The 24012-nt window shown below is 52.2% G+C and overlaps 1 protein-coding gene across 1 annotated transcript in view; it reads right to left on the bottom strand.

Moving 5' to 3' along the window:
* Positions 1-133: 133 nt before the first annotated feature.
* Positions 134-24012, bottom strand: part of Plcd3 (phospholipase C, delta 3) — a 25839-nt gene continuing 1960 nt past the window's right edge. Inside the window, exons 3-16 of the mRNA XM_013031932.1 lie at positions 11368-11529; positions 11050-11278; positions 10552-10681; positions 9239-9467; positions 8136-8337; positions 7868-8012; positions 6944-7096; positions 4542-4685; positions 4274-4424; positions 3454-3570; positions 1496-1662; positions 1144-1279; positions 914-1063; positions 134-786 (exon numbers count right to left, since the gene is read on the bottom strand). Of these exons, the coding sequence (XP_012887386.1) occupies positions 698-786; positions 914-1063; positions 1144-1279; positions 1496-1662; positions 3454-3570; positions 4274-4424; positions 4542-4685; positions 6944-7096; positions 7868-8012; positions 8136-8337; positions 9239-9467; positions 10552-10681; positions 11050-11278; positions 11368-11529 (2204 nt within the window). The 3' untranslated portion in view covers positions 134-697. The remainder of the gene's footprint in view (positions 787-913; positions 1064-1143; positions 1280-1495; positions 1663-3453; positions 3571-4273; positions 4425-4541; positions 4686-6943; positions 7097-7867; positions 8013-8135; positions 8338-9238; positions 9468-10551; positions 10682-11049; positions 11279-11367; positions 11530-24012) is intronic.

The following is a 24012-nucleotide window of genomic DNA, read 5'->3' as shown; positions in this document are numbered from 1 at the left end:
CTTATTCCAGCCAGTCCCTCTTCAGTGTGTGCTGGGGGGAGGGGAGGGGGAGGAGTGCCACAGAGTTGTTGCAGACTAGGGCTGGTAAAGTCAACTTAAGCTGCTTTATTTTAAATACTTTCCTGCTGCCCTCTAAGGCTCTTCTATGGAACAAGTTACAAACGTATTGCCCAGATTCCCCAGCGCGCCACCTGTGTTCCCTTCTTGCTTCCAAACGGAAGGAGAGGGAGAGGAGTGAATAGGAGATCAAATTCAGGAGCCAGAGGGAAGAGACCAGGAGAATCTGGGGCAAAGGAGGGATTAGGGGACAGCTAATGCCCCAGACAGGGGCAGTGTGGTTGGTTGTACCCCTTTGGGGGAAGGAGGCTAGGATAGCTCAGCTAGGAAGGCTGATGGCTCACAGCAGGCCTGGCTTTCAGAGGCTACCAAGAGGTGGTCAGGGGTGGCTGAGGACCAGGGAGGCTGGGGCCATCTGAAGGCCCCAGGGTGGAGCCCTCTGAGGTCCAGTGAGCAGCTTGACATGATACAGCCCACACTGTCCTCCAGGAGAAGCCAAACAACCCTCAGCACCCAGGTGAAACCAGCACCTGGTGAGCAGGAAGGGCTGGAACTCCCATGATCCCTCACTTGAGAGGATAGGGCTCCGTGGGTGATGCAGACTGGCCCCCTTCAGAGCCACATAAGGTCAGTCAGGCCTTCAAGAGTGCCGGATGCAGATATGGACGAAGAGTGTGGCTGGGGACAGGGAGGCCCCATCCTTGGACAGCAGGTGGATGTGGCGGTATCCTGCAGGGGAGAGCAGCCTGGTATCAGGTTGGTCTTCAGCCCAGTGGAAATGGAGGCAACAAAGGTGAACAGAGCCTGGCAAGTTGGGGCCCCATCTTTGTCCCCTCCCCATGCATTTCTAACCAACCTTGCTTCAGGCTGTTGAGTGGCAGTGTAAACTGGCCGACAAAGTCATTGGGGGAGGTGGTATCATAATCTTCTACCACGAACCGGACCAGCACTAGCTCTGGGACCCGCAGCTGGAACTGCAGGGTCTGTCCCCAGTGGGGGTTGAAGCCTATGATACAGATGTGGCTGTCAGGGTCGCTGACTCCAGGCCTCCCCAGTCCCCCTCTCCTCTGCTATTAGCCCACCCACCGTTATTGAGCACATAGTCAGTCTCCTTTCGGGCACAGTCTGCTGGTACTCCGTAGATCTCCACGCGTACCAAGGGGTCCACGATGGAGCTGGGCTTCTCCACATTCAGTTTGGGCAGCTGCTGGGCAGTCAGCACCTGTGGGAGGTGGAGAGGGCAGCATTCACATGCCCTCCCCCACCCTTGGAGGCCCCTGACCCTCAATACTCAGGCTGACCTTCCAACACATGCAAATGCTCAGGCCACCCTCATGGCAGGCCAGTGTTTGGCCTCCCTTGTATTCCTGTTTTTCACACTGGCACCACCACAGAGCTAGTGGTGACCCCAGCCTGGGGCTTGGACCAGGCTACTGACCTGGATGGTTAGAGTGGTTCTGGGGGGTCCGGGGCACTCAGGGTCAAAGGTTGTATCAGGTTGCCGCAGGCAGGCAGGTTTCAGAACATAGCCACATTGGCCATTGATGAGAAAACGTCCTGCATTGAGGTCCATTTCATAGCCTGGTGTCTGGAAGTTCAAGGCCACTGTGGACAGAAGCATTGCACAGGGACTTTCAGTGGCTCTTACCTCACTGCTCAGGTTCAAGGGACAACTATGCGCAAGAGAGGACTGGCTCCGCTCCACAGTGGGCCTTGTGATGCACATTTTGATCAGTCAGTGTTGCCCTTACTTACAGAGAAGGTTTTATGGCAGCCAGGAGACCCAGGCCCCACTGTCACCTATATCTTGTTTCAGCATCCCTTATGGCTGGAGGGTGGAGCTAGGGTAGAAGTTGTTGAAGAAGCCCCATCATCAAAGCTAGACCTTGGTCTGGGTCAGAGCCACAGTCTAAAGGGCTAAGTTTTCATACCTACCCCATACTACCTGTCCCCATACTCCCCGGACACCTCTGCAGGGCTGACTTAGTGAGACTGCCAGGTGACTGTGTATATGGCAGGCAAATGGGAGCAGAGAATCTTAATTTATACCTCCATAAAAATGTGGCTTTGCCAGGCGCCAGTGGCTCACGCCTGTAATCCTAGCTATTCAGGAGGCTGAGATCTGAGGATCGCGGTTCAAAGCCAGCCCGGACAGGAAAGCCTGTGAAACTCTTATCTCCAATGAACCACCAGAAAACTGGAAGTGGGACTGTAGCTCAAGTGGTAGAGCACTAGCCTTGAGCTGAAGAACTGAGAGACAGCACCCAGACGCAGAGTTCAAGCCCCACGAGACCCCCCCCCAAAAAAAATGTGGCTTTGCTGGGCACTGGTGGCTCACACCTGTAATCCTAGCTACTCAGGAGGCTGAGATCTGAGGACTGTGGTTCAAAGCCAGCCTGGATGAGAAAGCCTGAATCTTCAATCACCAAAAGGCCAGGAGTAGAGCTGTGGCTCAAGTGGTAGAGCACCAGCCTCCAGTGAAAAAGGTGAGAGATGGTTCCCAGCCCCCGAGTTCAAGCCCCACTACCAGCCCCAAGAGAAAACGTGGCTTTACACAGTCAAGAACAAATGAGTGGGGCTGGGAAGCTGGCTCAATGGTAGAGCTCTTGCCTCACAGGCATGAGGCCCTGGGTTCCATTCCTCAGCACCACATAAGCAGAAAAAGCCAGAAGTGGCACTATGGCTCAAGTGGTAGGACGCTAGCCTTGAGCTGAAGAGCTGAGAGACAGTGCCCAGGCCCAGAGTTCAGCCCTATGACTGAACAAAAAAAAAAGAACAAATGAGTCTGCTTTGATGTCCCTACGTATATTGCTGACAGCTTTTTTATTTATTTATTTTTATGGTACTCCTTGGGCTTGAACTCAGGGCCTGGGTGCTGTCCTGAACTTCTTTTGCTCAAAGCTAGCACTCTATCACTTGAACTACAGCACTACTTCTAGCTTTTTCTGAGTAGTTGAAGGTAAGAGTCACATAGACTTTCCTGTCCAGGCTGGCTTCAAACCACAACCCTAAGATCTCAGCCTCCTGAGTAACTAGGCCACCAGCATCCAGCTTCTAGTTTTTAAATGCTGTCACCAAAATACATCTATCCACCTTCTAGAAGGCTACATGGGAGCTGGGAAGGTGGCTCAGTGGTAGAGCGCTTGCCTAGCATGCATGAAGCCCTGGGTTCGATTCCTCAGTACCACATAAACAGAAAAAGCCAGAAGTGGCACTGTGGCTCAAGTGGTACAGTGCTAGCCTTGAGCAAAAGAAGCTCAGGAACAGTGCCCAAGCCCTGAGTTCAGCCCCAGGACTGGCCAAAAAAAAAAATTAAAAAAAGGCTATGTGGCCCCCTTGCTGCTGAGGCTGCCCATGGCTGCCCAGAGACCACCCAACTGAGCAGCTTACACTTACCCAGCTGACAGCCCGAGTTCCACATCTCCTGGGGGCTGTAGTTGGCAGAGTTCATCCGCAAGCCCAGTGGGTACACACGTGTCAGTTGGTGAGTATTATGCCTGACAAAGCTGTTCCCTAAGGCAGAATTGGGACCAGGATTGTGACAGGCCCTGAGGGTGTCCCTTGCCCAGTGCCCAGGCTGATAGCTTCCTGGGGACAGGAGCTGTGAACTCCCTCTCGCCAGCTCCTCACTCTCTTCTGACCTAGGGGGCTCTGCGAGGAAGCTGCTAAGGCCCTGCAGGGGCAGGCATGCCCTGTGGTCACATCACATAGCCTGGCACATGGCATCAGGCTAACATTCCATGAAACTCATTACTCACTCTGCCCACACCCTTCCAACCACACGTGTAGGTCATGGCTGCCAGCTATCGGAAAACCTATTCAGTCTCTGGAAGTCCCCTCCCCTTCCTCATTGGCTGCTTCCTCCTGACCCTGAAGGTGATGTGTCTTCTGAGGTATCACCTACCTGCTCCAGGAAACCTTCCTTTATCCCACACCTTCCTGCTGGGCTCTCCCAACCCCCGCCATGGCCTGACCATCCCCTCTGGGTTTGGCCTCCACTCAGCTATGAGCACTGTAAGCCTCTCTTCAGCCTAGTGTTCTCCCCTAAAGTTAGCCCAGCACCCGGCCCTCATTCCCCAAGTGGAGCTCCTCTCTAGGATCCTCCTGACTTCATCATGCTCCCTCTTGTCTGGAGACCAACTTCAGGACCCCTCGATTCCCTGGGAGCTGCACCCACCCACTGCGCCTTAGCTGATGCCCAATAGCACACCCCTACCTGTCTCCCGGATGAACTTCTTGGCCTTACGCTCGCTGAGGGAGCTGACCTGGCAGGGCTGTGGCAGGCTGGGCCCAGGGTTCAGGGTCCGAAGGCGGGTGGCACAGCAGTACACAGCCAGGGCAGACAGCTCAGGGGAGATTTGCTTGGCCTAGGAGACCAGAGTCAGTGGAGGCCCCCTGGCTCAAGTTCCCAAGTCCTCCTTCCCTATCCTTCTGCCTTAACCCACTCCTAGCAGTAGGACCCGGTCCCCACTTAGCCCACTCACTCGCCGCCTCTGCTCGGCAGCCTCCACAGCCTCTTCATCCTCTTCTTCTTCCTCCTCTTCCTCCCTATCTGATAAGATTCGACCATCCTCATTCTGAGCAGCCGGCAGCTTCTTCCCCTTCACCAGGACCCGGCCCTTCAGCTGCTGTAGAGGCCAATTTGGACAGGTGAAGCCCTCCTGCCCCTCAGAGCAGGTGGTGGTTGGTCATTCGTCAAACATCACTGAGTGAGGAGGGTAGGAATAGGAAGAGTGATGCTTCTAACAGGAAAAAGTAGGGAATGACCACAAGGCCATGAATGGAGGACAGCTTACAGCAAGTCTTTGTAACTCAGATGCAGCAGCCCTTACCCTGAGCAAGGCAGTGAGGACTGAAGGAAAAGGAGTCCTCTTCAAAATAGCTCTTTCACAGAAGTGAGTGCATACCCACACACGTGCCAATACTGGGGCTTAAAGTCAAGGCCTCAAACTCTCCCTTGACTTTTCTCCCCCCACTCAAGGCTGGCACTCTAACCACTTCAGCCACAGTTTCACTTTGAGCTTTTTGCTGGTTAATTGGAGAGAAGAATGTCATGGGGTTTTCTGCACAGGTTGGCTTCAAACCTCAATCTCCAGATTTTAGCCTTCCAAGTAGCTAGGATTACAGGCCTGAACCACCAGCATCTGGTTGCTATTTTCATATGTTCATATTTCATTTTTCTTTCTTGTTTTTTGGTCGGTTGTGGGGCTTAAACTTGGAGCCTGGGTGTTGTCCCTGAGCTCTTTTGCTCCAGGCTAGCCCTCATTTCTGGTTTTCTGGTTGTTCACTGGAGATAAGGGTCTCATGGACTTTCTTGCCTGGGCTGGCTTCAAACCACAATCCAATCCTCATATCTCAGCTTCCTGAGTAGCTAGGATTACAGGCATGAGCCACCAGCGCCCTGCTCAATTATTTTCATATTTCAAGACAAATGCTGGTGGCTCATGTTTTGTTTTTTGGGGTTTTTTTTTTTTTTTTTTGGTTGTGGGGCTTGCACTCTGGGCCTGGGCGCTGCCCCTCAGCTCTTCAGTTCAAGGCTAGCACTCCACCACTTGAGCCACAGAGCCACTTCCAGTTTTCTGGTGGTTTATTGGAGATAAGAGTCGCACAGTCTTTCCTGCCTGACTGGCTTGGAACCACGAGCCTCAGCCTCCTGAGTAGTTAGAATTACAGGCATGAGCCTTTAGCACCTGGCTATAATCTTAACTACTCAGAATTACAGGTATGAACCATTAGCACCTGGCTATAATCTTAACTACTCAGGAAGCTAAGATCTGAGGATCAGAGTTCAGATCCAGTTGAGACACAGACAAATCCTTGAGGCTCTTATCTCTAATTAACTGTCAAAAAGTCAGAATGAGAAAAAAAAAGTCAGAGTGAGGCATTATTCAAGCAGTAAAGTGCCATCCATGAGTAAAAAAGCCAATTGGGAGTACAGCCCTGAATTCAAGCATGCACACACACACACATACACACACAATCTTATCCTCCACATAAAGGTGAGTCAAGCTGGGTGCTTGTGACTCACACCTATAATCTTAACTACTCAGGAAGCTGAAGCCTGGAGGATCATGGTTGAAAGACAGGCCAGGGAAGAAAAGTCTACAGTATCCCCAAAATAACCAGCAAAATGCTGAGCTAGAAGAGCTCAAGCTGGGAGCAAGCAAGCAGAGTTCAAACCCTGGAATCTGAAAGAAAACAAAAGGTGAGACAACATTTCTGTGTGTTCAGTGTTGGAAAGGGAGTCCTCACAAGAACCTGAAAATGTTCAGCATCCAGTGGGATTAAATGCTTTGGGTTTAGAGGAGAGGAGGAAAGAAGGAAAGCCATCTGTCCAGAGAGATGAAGAGGTTCAGAAAGCCATAGAAAGGGTTAAGCTGAGCTAGAACTCTGTATTTACTGATGGATTCTTGCAGTGCTAGGGATGAAACCTAGGGTCCTGTTCAGGCTAGACAAGTATTCTACTGCTGAGTTATATTCCAACCCTATGGACTGAGCCACAATTCTAAGCAGGTGGCACTGGGCAAGTGCAGACAATTGGGAAGAGAGGTACAGGTGAAGAAGAGTGTCAGCCACACCTTGGAAGTGGAACTGCCTGAGTCTGCAGAGAACCACTGAGGGCAAGCAACCAGGGCAGGCCCAGGTCATAGAAGGCCTTGAATACCAGGGAAAAGAGGGCGTTGGGTCTAGTCAGGAAGGGAAAGCCAGAAAACAGCAGGACAGAGGTGTGCTGGATGTCAGGTGAACAGAGGAACAGGAAAGGATCAAGGTAGAGAAAGGTGGGAAGTACTGAGCCAGAGGAGTGGCCTGAGCCAGAAGGGGTAGTAAGCCCCAGTCAGAATCTCCCTCCCACCCCACCCCCTTGCTGGAGGTCGGGGTGCATTACCTCTGGAGATGGCAGCTCCTCCGGGTTCTGGAGGTCCAGTGCTTCTGTCACAAGCATGTCTCCCAGGATGGTACGCAGATGACGGGCCATGGCAGCTTGCTGCTCTAACCCACAGTGGTTCTCAAGGGACAAGATGACAGGGTATGGGGACAACTGTGGGGGGAAAGGCAGCAGCTCAGAGCCACTCACTTTCCCCCAGCCCAGACCTCCCCTACACCCAGTCCCCGTGTGTGTGTGTGTGTGTGTGTGTGTGTGAGCTGACTGTTTGGGAGGCTGAGAACAGCTGCAGGAAAGGCTTTCATAAATGTTCTTTATGTGTTCATGACATTGAATATTCAGTTATGTTCTAACACTGCCCCCTCTCTTGTTAACCATGGGGTCTGAAAATCTCAACAGAAGTAGCAAAGTTTTTGTGTGAGTACTGGGGCTTGAACTGAGGGCCTTGATGTCTCACTTAACTTTTTTTGCTCAAGGCTAGTGCTCTACCACTTGAAGCTCCACTTCTGGCTTTTTGGTAGTTAATGGGAGATGAGAGTCTCGCGGACTTTCCTGTCCAGGCTAGCTTTGAATGTGGATCCTCAGATCGCAGCCTCCTGACTAACTAAGATTACAGGCGTGCACCATCAATATTTATCTAGATGGCACTGCTATACTTCTAATTTGGAAGTTGATTAAATGGCCTTCCCCACCCCTAAGGTTTTCTTCTGGAATTTTGGTAATGTTAATACATTTATTACTCATGAGAGTGGGAAGAGGAAATATCTACTCAGCTTTACTCTCCCCCACTAGCCAACTATCCCTAAAGCACTTGGTGAATAAATGATGCTCTGGGCTGGGCTTGCTTTTAAAAGGACTAAAGGAGGCAGCAAGTGGTAAGGCAAAGGGAAGGCTCCAGGGCTAGGGTGTGGTATCCCAGGGGCTCACCGTGAATGCGTGGTCACGCACAGCTTGGATCACATCTCGGAATAGGATCTTGGAGGTGAGTGTGTGGCCGTGATAGATGACAGGCTCCCCTCCTGGTCCCTCCCAACAGTCCAGCTCTACACAGCGGCACCCCTGAGCAAAGGCCCTGCAGATGGGAAGATATATGAACCAAGACAATGGACAGGCTGGGCCAGGTAGGCCCAAGAAGCCCAGAGTAGGGGTTGAGTCCCATATTCCTCCCCTGATCCAGACTCGCCCAACATGGTACCTAACATAGGCCTCGGTGCTGCTGGGCCCCCCAATCTGAGAATCGGTCAGATAGGTATTGTGAGAGGAGGAGATGAAGTAGTGGGCAAGGGGCTGGCCCATGTCCTGGAACACACAAGTGTGGGCCATGTCCAGGGCAGCCCCCTCGGGTGACAGCAGGTACATCATGAAGCCATCCAGTGTCATGAGCTCATGCTGCTTGGCTGCAGGCAAGGACAGGAAAGAGGGTCAGGCCACAGGGGTTCTCTTTATAGTCCTAAATACCTCTGTGGATCCCTTGATTTAGCAACAACTGGACTCCCTACAGAGGACTATGTAACTATATAAGCTATGCCGGCTTTTGTTATAGTTGTTGCTGGTTTTATGTTTTTACTGGCACTAGGGCTTGAACTCAGGGCCTCACACCCTCGTTTGGCTTTTTCTCTGAAAGCTGGTGCTCTACCACTTGAACCATGTCTCCACTTTCAGCTTTTTTTTCTGATTAACTGGAGGTAAGAGTCTCTTGGATTTGTCTGTCCAGGCTGGATTCAAACCTCGATCTTTAGACCTCAGCCTCCTGAGTAGCTAGAATTACAGGTGTGAGCCATTAGTGTCCAACTGGTTTTTTGTATCCATTTTTGTTTTTGTGCCAGTACTGGGACTTGAATTCAGGGTACTCTTATCATTTTAACCCCACCTCTACTTCCAGCTATGCTGCTTAATCTTCAAACCCTGTGAGGTGAACCCATTGGAGTGATTCTACTCCAATGGAAGTATGGAAGAATCCTCTGAAAGAGTCAAGGGAAAAAGCCGAGGATGGGATGGGAAGGTGGCTCAGTAGTAGAATGCTTGCCTCACACACATGAGGCTCTGGGTTCAATCCCTGAGCACCACATAAACAAAAAAAGCCAGAAGTAGTGGTGCTGTGGCTCAAGTGGTAGAGTGTTAGCCTTGAGCTGAAGAGCTCAGGGACAGAACCCAGGCCCAGAGTTCAAGCCCCATGACCGACAGAAAAAAAAAAAGCCCAGGATGGCACCCCAGCCCACTGATAGCAGAGCCCACCTGACTAGGAAACCAGAGCCACCAAGACAGCTGTGCTGACAATCCCCATCTCCCCAGACCCACCTGCCTCATTGAGCTCATAGGTCTGGATGAGCTGCTGAGCACGGGCCAGGGTGGCACTGTCCTCACCCTGGTCCTCCAGGAACTCCAGCAGCTCTGGGGCGCTCAGCACGCGGTCCTCGCCTGAATACCTGCGGAAGATGGCCTCCAACTCCGGGCGTTTCAGCAACCGTCGCAAGAACTCCTCAATCTCAGCCCCCTCCAGCCTCTCATTGTTGGAATGGTCGCACTCCTGGGAAGAGGAAGCAGGGCTCAGAGGAGGGGACATCCTTGGAAAACTGGTCCCACTGACACACTCCATAATCCATCATCACTGTCAAAGCAATGGCTCCATTTCCCAGTGGAGAAAGTGCAAAAAAAGACCTGGGTCACTCAAGCCCATGTGCCTGGTGAAACACAGGGCTAGGATTATTAGAAAGACCTCTCAGATTCTGTGCCTGTCCCTCTGCACCATGACCTACCCCAGGAATCAAGATGTGGGACCAAAATGGTGACCCTGGGACAGGTCTGAGCCCCAAGTGTCACCATGTCCCTTTGTGTGTACATATCACCATCCTGACACACATGCCTGGTCAAGGAGCAATAAACAAATGAGGAATTCATGGAACAGCCATATACAGCTGTCAGCCTGGGTACTGGTGCCAAGGCTCTCCTGTCAGGATTACAGGCTGGTGCCACAGCACCCACACAGGTGCCTGCCACATAGCCCATCCCACCTGCAGATTCAGTGCCCATGCTTTTGTGTCTCAGAGCTCCTAGGCAAACACCTGTGAAGGATTGCACATCCTCACAGAAGGGGTGTGCCTGCATCTGCAGTTCCTGTGTGCAAGCCACCCATGGCCACATGTACCAGCTGTGCCCTCTAGACTGGGGACATGAAAACAGCTCTGCGGTAGGAATGAATGTGAGGGTGAGGAAAGTTCTGGTCCCTCAACCCCAGGGGAGGGGAAAGGATAACCAGATCCAGATGTTGCCTTGCTGTTGGGAGAAGCAGGCAGCTTCTAGAAAAATGGTGGAGGACCCTCTTGCCAGTGGCTCATGAAGGCTAAAATCTGAAGATCACTGAATCCACTCTAGGCAGGAAAGTCTGTGAGACTCCTATCTCCAGTTAAGGAGCAAAAATCCAGAAGCGGAGCTGTGGTTCAAGTGGTAGAGTATCAGCCTTGAACAAAAAGATGGTCAGAGACAACACCCAGGCCCTGAGTTCAAGCTCTGGTATACACACACACACACACACACACACACACACCACACACAACTGGAAGACGAGGAGGCTGAAACAGCAAAGCAGTAGCTGGGCCAGGGGCTGGGTTCACCTTGAAGAGGCGATAGGCGTACATGTCATTCATGTCCACGTTGACCATCCTGAGCAGGCTCTTTATCTCCTTGAAGCTCATCTTACTGTCCTGGTTCGAGTCTGCCCGGTGCAGATAGGAGTGGATCCAGGTATGGATGCTCAGGAAAAACAAAACAAAACCCCAATAGTCTGAGCCCCCTCCACCCATGGGCTGGCAGGTAACTGACAGGTAAGTCACTACTACCTGGAGTCTTGGGCACCTTCTCATCAATCTGTGTGTGTCCTCCTTGAGCACAGTAGCAACATCTTGTCCTTGGGCTGGTGCTCTCCAAGCTAGAAAGCCCCCATCTCCACCTCTAAACCCAGTGGAGGCGGGACAGGGCGTGAAGGCGTCCATCCCCAGCCTTGAGGATCAGGGATTTAATCTCAGGCTGTTGCTAAAGGCAGAGCCATGGCCGGCCAGGGACTGAGGGCTCTCCAGGTTCCTGTCCGCCCTCCCTCTTTTCTGGCAGGATATTGGTCCAGCCGCTCGCGCTGGCTCATGGCGTCGATGCGCGCGCGCAGCTTCGCCAGGCCGCGCACCCAGCGCTGCGCCTCCTCGGCCGTGGGCGCCGCCAGGTCCAGGTTCTTGCGGCGTCCCTTGAAGGCGATGGTGAGGCAGCGCGCAGGGGCGAAGGCGCCTCCGAAGCGCCGCAGGCCCTCGGACTGGTGGCCCTCACGGACGGCCTCGATATGCTGCACAAAGACTGCAGGCAGGGCCGGTCAGACGGTGCCCCGGAGGCCCAGGGTCGTACCTGCCACCCAGCCCAGTGCCACCCAGCCTGGTGCCACTCACAGATGTGCTTCGAGGGCGCGCGCGGGATGCGCCGCTGGAACCACACGCTCAGGCCGTCCTCCTGCAGCCGGTACAGCCGCTCCTGCTGCCACGTGCGCGAGCGGATCTTGCGGAGCCGGGAGCCTCGCAGCATGGCCAGGACGTCTTCATCCTCTGTCAGGCCTGCAGGGAGCCGAAGTGGCCTGGGGGTTGGGCCTGGCCTTATCAGAATCTTCCTCCACCCAGCGAAGACCCACTGCCCCACTCCCAGAGCCTCTCCAAACCCAGGCCTCTTCAGTGAACTTCCTGCCCCTCCAGGTTGGCCCTTCTTCCTCACTTCATTGTAACAGGAGGCTGCCATCATCACAGGCTTTGCACCCCCTAATTCCACCCACCAAATGGGCCAATAGCAGGCCTTCCTTCCCTTGCAAGCCAGCCCTCTAGGTAGTGCCCAGAGCCGGACAACTTAGTGCCTGGTACTTAGCCGCCCCCCCCCCCCCCCCAGCAAAGCCTTCAAGCCCCGAGTCTGCCACCAACCACGTTTGCCTTTTAAAATGTTTCAGTTCCAGCGCTGGTGGTTCATGTCTGTAATCCTAGCAACTCAGGAGGCTGACATCTGAGGATGGCAATTCAAAGCCAGCCTGGGCAGGAAAGTCTGTGAGACTCTCATCTCCTATTAACCACCAGAAAACTGGAAGTGGCTCTATGGTAGAGTGCTAGCCTTGATTGAAAGAGCTCAGAGAACTCAGGAGGTTGAGATATGAGGATCAGGGTTCAAAGTCAGCCCAGGCAGGAAACACTGTGGAACTCTTAAAAAAAAAAAAAAAGAAAAAAGAAAGAGCTCACAGATAGTGCTAGTGCCTAGGTCATGAGTTTAAGCCCCATGACAGACAAGAAAAAAGAAAAATCAGTACTCAGGCTTGAACTTGAACTTGACAGGCCTGGGTGCTGTCCCTTAACTTTTTCAAAAGCTCAGGGCTGGCACACTACTACTTGAGACCCAGCTCCACTTCTGGCTTTGTGGTGGCTAATTGGAGATAAAGAGTGTCACTGGAGGGCTGGGAAGGTGGCTCAGTGGTAGAGCGCTTGCCTTGCATGCTCAAGGCCCTGGGTTCGATTCTTCAGCACTACATAAGCAAAAAGAAAAAAGCCGGAAGTGGCGCTGTGACTCAAGTGGTAGAGCACTAGCCTTCAGCTGAAGAGCTGAGGGACAGCGCCCAGGCCCAGAATCCAGGCCCCACGACCAGACCAAAAAAAAAAAAAGAGTGTCACTGGACTTTCCTGCTTTGGCTGGCTTAGAACCACAATCCTCAGATTTCAATTTCCTGAGTAGCTAGGATTACAGGTGTGAGTGAACCACTGCTGACCGGCTAGCCTTTCCCTTGATGGGAAACTTGGAGTCATCAGGAAAGAAGTCTCACTATCTAACCTAAATCTGTCTTGCTGCAACCCAAGCTCCTTGCTTCTGGTTTCCCAAGAACAAAGAGGACTGCAGAGGCCACTGTGCTGCAGGGTCAAGGACAAAGATTCCAGGTCCAGCCCCACCTGCACAGTGAGACTGTAGCAGTCAGCACAGCCCTACCACGGCTTCCTTCTTCCTCTTCCTTTCCCTGCAAGTGCTCTGGGCGAAGAAGAATTAAAACAAAGGCGTTAAGCCCAATTCTGTCATCTCCCAGTTATATGGCTCTGGTGACACTACGAGACTGCTCTGAGCCATGTGCTGTCCATCCATAACATAGAGACCACTGCAGTAAAATCCACAATTAAATAGCAATCCTAAACAATCTGCAGAAGTTTGGTGGGTTTTGGATCCAAGCCCTGGTTAAAGCCTAATCTGAACACCTCACAGGAGTCTACACCAAAATGCCCCGAGCTGAGATATTAGGAGTGGTGGGAACGGGCACACTGCACCAGAGCCCACACCCTTCCCGAGAGGCCAGCCAGGAGTGGACGGGAGGCCGGAGTTTCCATGAGACAGGAATCTGGATCAGATATGAAAAGCCTCTACATTTTTTAATGTTGGCAACTAAGTCAAATTACAAAAACAAAAACCCAAAACCACTAGGGCCAAATGAAACTTAACAATGTCTCGCAGGGCTGGGAAGGTGGCTCAGTGGTAGAGTGCTTGCCTTGCATGCCTGAGGCTCTGGGTTCGATTCCTCAGCACCACATAAGCAAAAAGAAAAAAGCCGGAAGTGGTGCTGTGGCTCAAGTGGTAGAGCGCTAGCCTTGAGCCGAAGAGCTGAGGGACAGCGCCCAGGCCCAGAGTTCAGGCCCTATGACTAGACCCCCCCCCAAAAAAAAAAACACACCAAAGTCTCTCTTCCTTTTGTGTGTGTGTGTATGCCCACACATGCGTGTGCATGCGTACACCTATACTAGAGCTTGAACTCAAGGGCCTCTTAGTCTCTTTTGACTTTTTTTTTGTTGGTGGTCTTAGGGCTTGAATGCTGGGTTTGGATGCTGTCCCTCAGCTCTTCAGCTCAAGGCTAGCACTCTACCACTTGAGCCACAGCGCCACTTCCGGTTTTCTAGTGGTTAATTGGAGATAAGAGTCTCACAGACGTTCCTGCCAAGCTGGCTTTGAACCGAGATCCTCAGATCTCAGCCTCCTGAGTAGCTAGGATTACAGGTGTGAGCCATTGGTGCGCCTGACTTGTGCTTTTTTTGTTTGTTTGTTTAATTGGTAGTCCTGGCATTTGAACTTAGGATATCATGCTTACTAGGCAGGTACTCTACCACTTGTGCAGTACGTCCAACCTTCTAAATTTAACACATACATTTGCCCTTGGGTCCCCTGCTCACCGATGCAAAATGAGAGTCAAGCCTAAATTCCTTTCCCCTTCTGGGTTTTTTTTTTTTTTTTGTCAGTCATGGGGCTTGAACTCTGAGCTTAGGTGCTGTCCCTACACTTTTCAGCTCAAGGCGAGCGCTCTACCACTTGAGCCACAGAGCCACTTCTGGTTTTCTAGTGGTTTATTGGAGATAAGAGTCTCACGGACTTTCCTGCCTGGGCTGGCTTTGAACTGTGATCCTCAGATCTCAGCCTCCTGAGTAGCTAGGATTATAGGCGTGAGCCACCGGCAACCAGCTCCCCTTTTGTTTCTAGTAGCTGAGTTCCAAGCAGAGTTCCACCTCTTCTAAGAAAGCCTTCCTTGATCTCTTCTCAAATGGGAGTTCTCCCTCACTGATCACCAACTGTACTTTTTCTTTCAATAATAATAAATTTTAAAAAGCCAGGTATTAGTGGCTCACGTTTATATTCCTAGCTACTCAGGTGGATGAGATCTGGAGGATCATGGTTCAAAGTCAGTCCAGGAAAAAAAAGTCTGTGCGATTATCTCCAGAATAGCCAGCAAAAAGCTGGGCTGGAGGCATGGCTGCAAAATGTAAGCAAACCAGCCAAACAAGTGAACAGCCCTAAGTTCAAACCTAGTATGGCAACAAAGACCAAGTCAGGTATGATGGTACTCATTTGTAGTCTTAGCACTTAGGAGGCTGAGGCAGGAGGATCTGAGTTTAAGGTCAGTTTGAACTACATAAAAAGACCTTTCTCAAACAAACAACCCCAAAAGCCAAACCAAAATACCATCATCAGACCAAAATACCACAAATGTGTGTGTGTGTGTGTGTGAGAGAGAGAGAGAGAAGGAAAGAGAGAGACAGAGACAGAGAAAGAGAAAGAGAGAGTGTACTGAGGCTTGAACTTAGAGCCTAGATGCTGTACCTTAGTGCTGGCACTTTACCACTTGAGCCACAGCTCCATTTCTGGCTTTTCACTGGCTAATTGCAGATAAGATACTCCCAGACTTTCCTGCCACGGCCAGCTTTGAACTACAATCCTCAAATCTCAGCCCCCTGATGAACTAGGATTACGTCCTCAGACTTTAATCAGCCGGAGGGCAGAGTGAGGGCTTCTCTCACACTGTGCTCCTGTCTGCTTGGCTTCAGTGTTTTTATGGAAGGACAGGCAGGCAGGCAGACAGACAGACCAGGCTAAGTGAATCTGCCCAGGCTGGCCCTGCCTCGTCTTTTCTGGGTAAGGTCTTTTAGGGTCAGGGTTCTCAGCTCTGGCTGCCATTGGAATGATGAGATGTCCAGCCAGCAGGTGTGGGGTGGAGCCTGCTTATTCATATTTTAATTCTTTACCTTATGGTTTGATGGAGAATCAGGGTCTCAGGAGGAAGGGAGATCTGCCTTCTTTAGGTGGCTATGGTTTCCTGTGGACCCTAACAGCCCTAAAGGGGCTTCCAGAGTCTAGGCTGTGGCCTTCTGTTTTACAGTGCTCCCAGCCAGAAAGGGGAGGTAAAACCCTCTTTCCAGACAAAAAACCAGGCCAGGGGACTTGCCAGACTTCCCTTAGTCCCCTGTCACCTTCCGGCCACAGCCAGACAGTCTCTGAATTCTCTCCTGAGAAACAACACAGCGGTGTGGGGGCAGGACAGTGGGGGAAGTGGCAGTGCTACCATACCAGGCCCCACCCCTTCAGCCCACTCTCCCGCTGAGGTCACCCCCCACCAACCCAGCAGTTCTCTGATGCTGAGCCTCTGGGGGTGTGGAGAGAGCTGGCCAATGACTAAGGCAGGAAATGGAGGTGAGTCACAGTGGGCCTGCTTTGTCCACTGATTCTGCAAACAGACAACCATGAGACAAGCAGTCCCGAGGGCTTCCTCATTGAAGGGGTCCCTGCTCCTGGGCTCCTATCATCCTCCCTACAATGCTAGAGTCTATTAGGGGAGGGGTGACATTTCAAGATGCCCACCCAAGTGGCACTGACCCTTGAATGCATGCAGAACCAGGCCAGGCCAGGAGCTACGGCCTGGGAAAGTGCTTCTAAACCATGGCCAGAGCCAGGCTCATGCCAGTACTAGTGGCTGTGTCTGTACTACTAGTACTCCTACTGGGTACTTAGGAGGCTGAGATCTGAGGATCAAGGTTTAAAGGTTTGGAGACTCTTATCTCCAATTAACCAGGAAAAAGCTGCAACGGAGTTGTGGCTCAAGTGGGAGCACACTACTAGTCTTGAGCAAAAAAGCTAAGGGACAGTGCCCTGGCCTTAGCTCTCAAACACAGACATATATACAAAACTATATAAGTAAACAAACAAACCAGGGCTGGAGAGAGGCCCAGGATCAGACAGGAAAGGCTCGGAGGGCCAACAGAGATGAGAGGCCAGGTCAGAAGAAGGCTCAGACCTAGAGCAGGGATTCTGGGAGGGCCCTGGCTCTTCACCCAGCTCCTTAAGACACAAGTCCACACCCCCAGATGTGGCCTCTAGCTCATTCCTACAGGCTCTGAACAGGTGCACAGGCCTCTCACATCTGTTTTCCTATCTCAGCCAGGGCCAGGGCCAGTCTCTACTGAGTGGGTGGGGGAATAACCATGAAGTGACAGAAGGAAAAAAGGGCATAGAGCCAGAAGATGGGAAGAATCTTAGTCTCCATCACAGGTGAATAGTTAAGGAAAATGTGACACCTAGATCTTTCTTTTTTTGGGGGGGGGCCCAGTCGTGGGGCCTGAACTCTGGGCCTCTGGGCCTGGGCACTGTCCCTCAGCTCTTCAGCTCAAGGCTAGCGCTCTACCACTTGAGCCACAGCGCCACTTCCGGCTTTTTTCTTTTTGCTTATGTGGTGCTGAGGAATCGAACCCAGAGCCTCAGGCATGCAAGGCAAGCGCTCTACCACTGAGCCACCTTCCCAGCCCCGACACCTAGATCTTTCAAAGGAAATGAAACCTGACACATGTCACAACATAGGCAAACCCTGAAAATCTGATGCTAAGTGAAAGAATCCAGATCCAAGGTACTGTCTGAGTCTACTAATTTGAGTCCCCTAGATCAGGCTCATTCAGAGACAGAAAGATTAGAGGTTACCAGGATCTGGCAGAGGGAGGAATGGGGAGTTACTGCTTAGTAATTACAGAGTTGCTTTTTGCTTTTTTCTTTTGTTCTTTTTTTGTTTTGGGGGGTACTAGGGTTTAAACTTAAGGCCCTTGTGTTCATTCAGCTTGCTTAATTAGCTGATCTCTTGAGCCATACCTCCAGCCTTGCTGATGGTTATTTTGGAAATGGAGTCCAGCAAAATTTTTGCCCACACTGGCCTCAAACTGCAATCTACAGATCTCGGTCTCTTAAGTAGCTAGGATTGCTGGCATAAGCCCCTGGTGCCCAACTCAGTGGTTATGCAATTTCTGTTTGGGACTTGGAAAAAGCTTTGGAAGTAGGTAACGGTGACGGCAGCACAAGAGTGTGAATATAACTAGTGTCAGTGTGTTAGCCACTTAGAAATAGGTTGGTGGATCTTTCCTTCTCTCTTTTTCCTTCTCAGTGCTAGGGATTCAACTCAGGGCTTCATGTATCCTAGGGAGCATGCTACCACTGAGCCATATCTCCAGCCTTAGAATGGTCAAGTTTATATATACTTCACCACAATTTTTCTTTTTCTTTTTTTGGTGGAGAGTGGTCCTCGGGCTTGAACTCAGGGCCTGGGCACTATCCCTGAACTTGTTTTGCTGAAGGCTAGTGTTCTACCACTTGAACCAGAGGGCCACTTCCAGCTTTTTCTGTGTAGTTTATGGGAGATAAGAGTCTCATGGACTTTCCTGCCAGGGCTAGCTTCCAATCTTGATCCTCAAATCTCAGCCTCCTGACCAGCTAAGATTACAGGCATGAGCCACCAGTGCCCAGCTCACTTATACTTTAAGTGGATAAATTATGTAGCATGTGGAATTATCATCTCAATAAACATAAGAGGTATGGAGCTACCTCTGTCACCAGGTGGGTAAATGTTGGATGAAGCTTTCTGAGTCTAAGCTCAAAGGGCAAAGAGTAAAGCATGCAGCACTGAATCCTGGGTCTGGCCTGTCATGGATACTCAAAATGACAGAAGAGCAGAGGCAGGGCTCTGCCCCGGCATTCCAGCACTTCTGCCGTTTTCCGCTCTGTCCTCCCTGCCAAGCCTGAAGCACCTCTGCCCTATTCAGCACTGTCATCTGGGGCTCACATACCTCTGTTGAGCTCACTGCCTATCTTGGGCCTAGAGTTTTTGAATGCCCACGCCAGGGCAGTTTGGGGGTGTTCAATCTGGACTTGCGCATGGGTGGCCACAGCCAAAGGCAGGAGCCTGCCCCATGCCTGAGCTGGCAGGGGTCCCTGAATCCCACCCTGGCATAGATGTGCCATTGAAGCTAGGCTGGAGTAAGCTATGCATACTGTAAACACCACCAGTGGCCTCCTGCAAGGCTGGATACAGGGTCATGTGGGGGGCAGAGGCCAGCAGGTTAAGGGGAGGGGTTCATGCTATCAGGTTTGGGTGTGTTACCAGCGGGTGGTGTGCACAGGGCAGGATGTGTAAGGAGGGGTAGGACTCTAGCCAGGGTGTCTTGCAGGGCAGGGTGTGTGCGGGGCAGGGTGTGTACAGGGCAGGTGTGTGCAGGGCAGTGTGTGTGTGTGCTTGTGGGGTGTGGGGATGGGCAGGAGGAAGGCCTGCAGCTTGCAAAAGCAAACAGGCAGTGTGAGCACAGTGCCGCTCAGGAAGGGCATGCAGGCTGGTGCAGGAATGTGAGACATGCAGCTCACAGTGCCTGCCAAGCAGGGGGCAGGGAAACGCCCGCGTTTCCTGGTGGCTGGCAGAGAACACCTAATGGCTGAGGTCCCCAGCACCTTCCAACCCCAGTCCCTTGGCCCGCAGCAGCCCCAGTGGGAAGGTACTGAGCACGGTTCCCCCATCCCAGCAGCCTGCCACACCAAGGCTGGAGGTGGGCATTCCTCGAAAAATCAACAAAGGCAGGAAGGGCAGGCAGGGCGGTCCCAGGAGGTCTGTGAACCAGGAAGGCAAGGGTGCAGCACCTTCCCTATTTGGCTAGGATAGGCACAAAAGGTCTGGCCGGGACAGAGATGGGTGGAGAGGTGAGGCTAGAGGGGAGCACAGGGCGTGGCAGGGCCCGGCCTTGGCCATACCCTGAGCGGCCCTGCACAGCCCTCCACACTGCTCCAGCCAGGCCCCTGCTAGAGTGACATCCTCTGAAGATACCCCCCTCCACACTGCCAGCCTCACTCACCCTTCAGGAGCTGTCCCTTGCCAGCCATCAGGAGAGCCCCGTTGTCCACGGGGCATTTGGTGGTATGTGCAGACCAGAAGGGAGAGGGGTGGGGACAGGATTATGATTACTCAGCCCTCTGCCTATTGGGGGGATTAGGGGTCTGGGCGGAGCGTCAGGGCACAGGAGCACAGGGCACAGAGCTGGGGAGATGGGATGGCTGGATGAAACCCAGGGTGCTAGTTATGTGTGAATTTCAGGCAAATAGCAAACACTTTTTGGGTATGTTGCATTGGGCTGGGGGTGTGGCTCAGTGGCAGAGTACTAGTCTAGCCCTAGGCTGCTCTGGATCACTACAAAAATGGGAGGAGGGGAGCTGGGCATCAGTGGCTCACATCTGTAATCCCAGAAACTCAGGAGGCTGAGGTCTGAGGCTCAAAGGTTCAAAGCAAAACTGGGCAAGGAAGTTTGTGAGACGCTAATCTCCAATTAACCACCAAAAAGCCGAAAGTAGAGGTGTGGCTCAAGTGGTGGAGTACTAGTCTTCAGCAAAAAAGCTCAAGGACAGACTCTGAGTTCAAAACCAGCACATGCAGGTACACACACACACACACACACACACACACACACACACACACACACACACAGAGAGAGAAAGATATAGACAGAAAGACAGAGAAAAATATGTTGCAAACCATCTGTTTTTCATCTGAGAGTCAGATGTAGCTGGCATCTTCTACGTTAGACAAGGGCTGTCTACCATAGGGTGGCAGAGAAGAGCAGCATGCCCTCCCTACATGTCTTTCCTTTCTCGTATTAGGAGTCTGGACTTGGGTTTACACTACCAAGGATCAAATCTCTGTTACCTCTATCTCTGAGCCTTGGGCAAGTTATCCAGCATCCTCAACCTCAGTTTCCTCATTTATAAAAAGATACTCATGGTAACGCCTACCACCCATGGTTGGGAACTTTCCAGGAGCTAATACACAAAGAGTACTTAGGACAGTACTATACTGGTGTTAATCAGAACTCGTTAAATCTTGCAACAACAGCACCGTTGAGCTGGGTGTGGTGGTGAACACCTGTAATCTTAGCACTTGGGAGGCTGAAGCAGGAGGCCAGCCTGGGCAAGACTTAGTCTAAAAATCAAGAAAAGCTGGAAACTGTTGGCTCATGCCTGTAATCCTAGCTACTCAGGAGGCTGAGATTTGAGGATTGAAGTTCAAAGCTAGCCCAGGCAGGAAAATTTATGAAGCTCTTATTTCCAATTAACCACCAAAAGGCTGGAAGTGGAGGTGTGTCCTTCAAGTACTAGCTTTCAGTGGAAAAGGCCTGAGTTTAAGCCCAATACTGCTACGACAAAACTACCATAAAACCAAAAGGAGACAGAAAAGAAGAGTGGAGAAAGAGAGGTTAGGGAAGAGAGGGAGGGAGGGAGGAAAGGAAGGAAAAAAGTGCACAATAAAATCAGGGCTGAGGCAAGGCGCTGGTGGCTCAGGCCTGTAATCCTAGTTACTCAGGAAGCTGAGATCTGAGGATCATGGTCCAAAGCTAGCCCAGGCAGGAAAGTCCATGGGACTCTTAATCTCCAATTAACCACCAGAAAAATGGAAATGGTGCTGTGGCTCAAAGTGGTAGAGTGCTAACCTTAAGTAAAAGAGCTCAGTGACAGTGCCTAGGCCCAGTTTGGTTTGAACTCAAAGCCCCACACTTGCTAGCAGGTACTCTACCACCAAGCCACATCTCCAGTCCCCAAGTGCGTCCTCAATCCTTTCATCACATGCCAAGCCTGGGTGCAGGCTTCACCCCTCTGTGTCCCGTTTCTCTAGTCACTGGGGATACACGTTTCCCCGTGGGGTGCCTGAAGTCTAAGCAGGATGAGGACTAAGTCAAGATAGGGACAACATTGTTCCTGATACCCTCTAATGTTTCTTGCCACGTCAGTGGTCTGGCCTAGGACTGCACGGTTGGCTCTCATTCACTGTGGTCTCCCCAGTATCCCTCCTTGGCCTGCTTCCCTCATGTGGCACTAAAGGCCTAGTTCTTCCCTAGGGACCTTCTGAGCCGCTCCTTGCCCCAGTTCCTTGACCTGATCTGAAATAAGATTTGTTCTCTCTTTGCCCAAGAGGTGTGGTGCTGGCAGAGGCGGGGTTTGGAGATGAGGAGCCTCTGGGGAGGAGCAGAGGCTCTGCAGGGAGCTGACACTGCCTGGGTAGGAGCCCCAGGAGCCCCGGGTTTTGTCCCCACCCTGACCCTGGGCTCAGCATAGCTTGGGAGAGGGGCATTGTCCACAGACTCATGCCTCTCTCAGTGGTCACTCAGCAGTCACTCAGCAGGACAGGCTAGTGACAGATGACATTCCAATACCCACATAGTTCCCGATAGTGTCACCCTGGCGAGGTGCCTGCGCTCCTGGGCAGTCTTATTCAGTGGAAGGGTGCTTGCTGAGTCGGGTGCTGCAGTAATTACGTGTCTGGAAGTCTCAGCCTACTATGTGGCATGCCTGAGGGCAAGACTGGAATCATTCTTGTCTGTGGCCTCCGAGGATGGGGCTCAGCAAGAAGGCATGGGAGAGACAGCCTCGTGCCTGAGCCTCAGGTCCCAGCCTCAGCTCAGTCCTCAGCAGCATCCTTCACCCAGTAGGGGCTGAGTCCCAGAACTACTTCTGCTCCACAGAGCCACAGCCTGCTCAGCGCGGGTCACCTGTCCATGTGCCCCCCCTCCCCAAACCACACTGCGTCTAAGCCCAGAGAAAGACCCCCATTACAGAGCCAGTTCAGTTTATCTCCTAGAGGCTTCTGGAACTTACCTCCCTTATACCAGCCCAAATGTGAGCCCCCCACCCCACCCTCTTATCCTAACTCTTGTAGATGCCTATAACTCACAACCACAGTCACATTATTGTTGCCACAGATCTTTCTGGGAGCCCTGCTGTCCTCCAAATGAAGTCTATAATTCCATGGGGGAGGAGGGCTGAGGATCTAGCCCTCACCTGCTAATTTTTGGTCTACTCCAGGATCCCTCCAGTTCTGGGGTACAGCAGGGCCCCCGGCATTTCACTTGCCCCCCTCCCAGGTCTTATTCCATGGATCCATGGTCTGACTCACACACACACACACACACACACATACAGCACACTACAGGCATTCACACAGGGCAGCCACAGGCTTGATTGAATGGAGGTCAAACCAGGGATCTCATCTTAGGTTTCTGTAAACAGCACAGGGCTCAGAACAGTCAGTGTGAAACAAACTCAAGAGGAACGCGTAACAGGAAGGGGCAGCGGGTAGGGGAAGGCAAGACTAGCAATGGGAACACTGGATTCTGGCTCAAAATGTGCAGTTCTGCTGGACACCCATAGCTCACACCTGTAATCCTAAACTACCCTGGAGGCTGAGCTCTGAGAATCATGGTTTAAAGGCAAACTGGTCAGGAAAGTCCCTGAGACTCATTAACCACCAAAAAGTTGGAAATGGGGCTTTGGCTCAGGTAGTAGAGCACTTGCTTTGAGCAGAAAAGCTCAGGGAAAGAGCCCAGGTCCTGAGTACAACACATAGATTGCTTCAGTTGTACAGCTCTTTACAACCTTTTTGGTCTTTTGTGGGGCTTGAACTCTGGGCCTGGGCGCTGGTCCCTCAGCTCTTCAGCTCAAAGCAGGCGCTCTACCAGCTGAGCCACAGTGCCACTTCTGGTTTTCTGGTGGTTAACTGGAGATAAGAGTCTTACATACTTTCATTCCCCGGGGTGGCTTTGAATGGTGATCCTCAGATCTCAGCCTCCTAAGTAGCTAGAATTACAGGCGTGAGCCACCAGTGCCTGGCTAGCTCTTTACATCTTGAGTCCCACTCTGCCCAGACTCTGAGAGTGCCAGTGGAGCCCAGCCCGAGCATCCACAAATTCCTGGACTCTCGGAGTCGGTTTCATCATCTGTCAAATGGGGATTATGTCACTCACTTCCCAGAGAGGTGAGGAGGATGACATGCCCTCACTTGTCAGGTACAGCCCCCCGATACTCAGCGACTTCTGGTTAATGTCCAATATCCAGTACATTCCTTCACTTTCCAGTACATTCTAGAATATTCCTTACTCTACTCCTGAGCTGGGGACCTAGAGTTTCTGACAGTGTTCCCTCTAGTTAGGCCAGGCCCACCAGCGCCGTGTTGTGGCAGCTGCGGGGGACCCCCAAGGTTGGAGGGCTCCCTAGAGAGGCCAGCCTCCTCCATGGAGGCCAGCAGCAAACAGCTCATCCCTCCTGTGGGCCGCCGAGAACCCAGGTGCCCTGGAGTACCCACACACTCTCCTAGATGCTGCTGGGAGGAGGGTGAGGGATACCCCAAAACTTTCCTGCTTCTCTCTGCCTGACCCCCTCCCCTCCAGCGACCCCAAACATACCCCCCCGGCCCAAATCCCGGCTCCAGCACGCCGCATGGACGCCTCCTAGTGGGGAGCAATGGACACTGGGCACCTCGGGTGACCCCAGGTAGGACTTCCATCGGGGGTAGTGCTGGCATTCCTCACACAGTGCCCCAACCCGAGGAGCTGGGAAGCCGACGGTTGGCCGGAACGCCGAGCCCCTCCCGGGCCGGGCCCCTGGGGCCAGCCGGCGCCCACCCCGGCCCGCCCCGCGCC

Source organism: Dipodomys ordii, unplaced genomic scaffold (genome assembly GCF_000151885.1).
Source record: "Dipodomys ordii isolate 6190 unplaced genomic scaffold, Dord_2.0 Scaffold147, whole genome shotgun sequence".
Classification (NCBI taxonomy): Eukaryota; Metazoa; Chordata; class Mammalia; order Rodentia; family Heteromyidae; genus Dipodomys; species Dipodomys ordii.
This window is presented reverse-complemented; position numbering and strand designations above follow the sequence as displayed.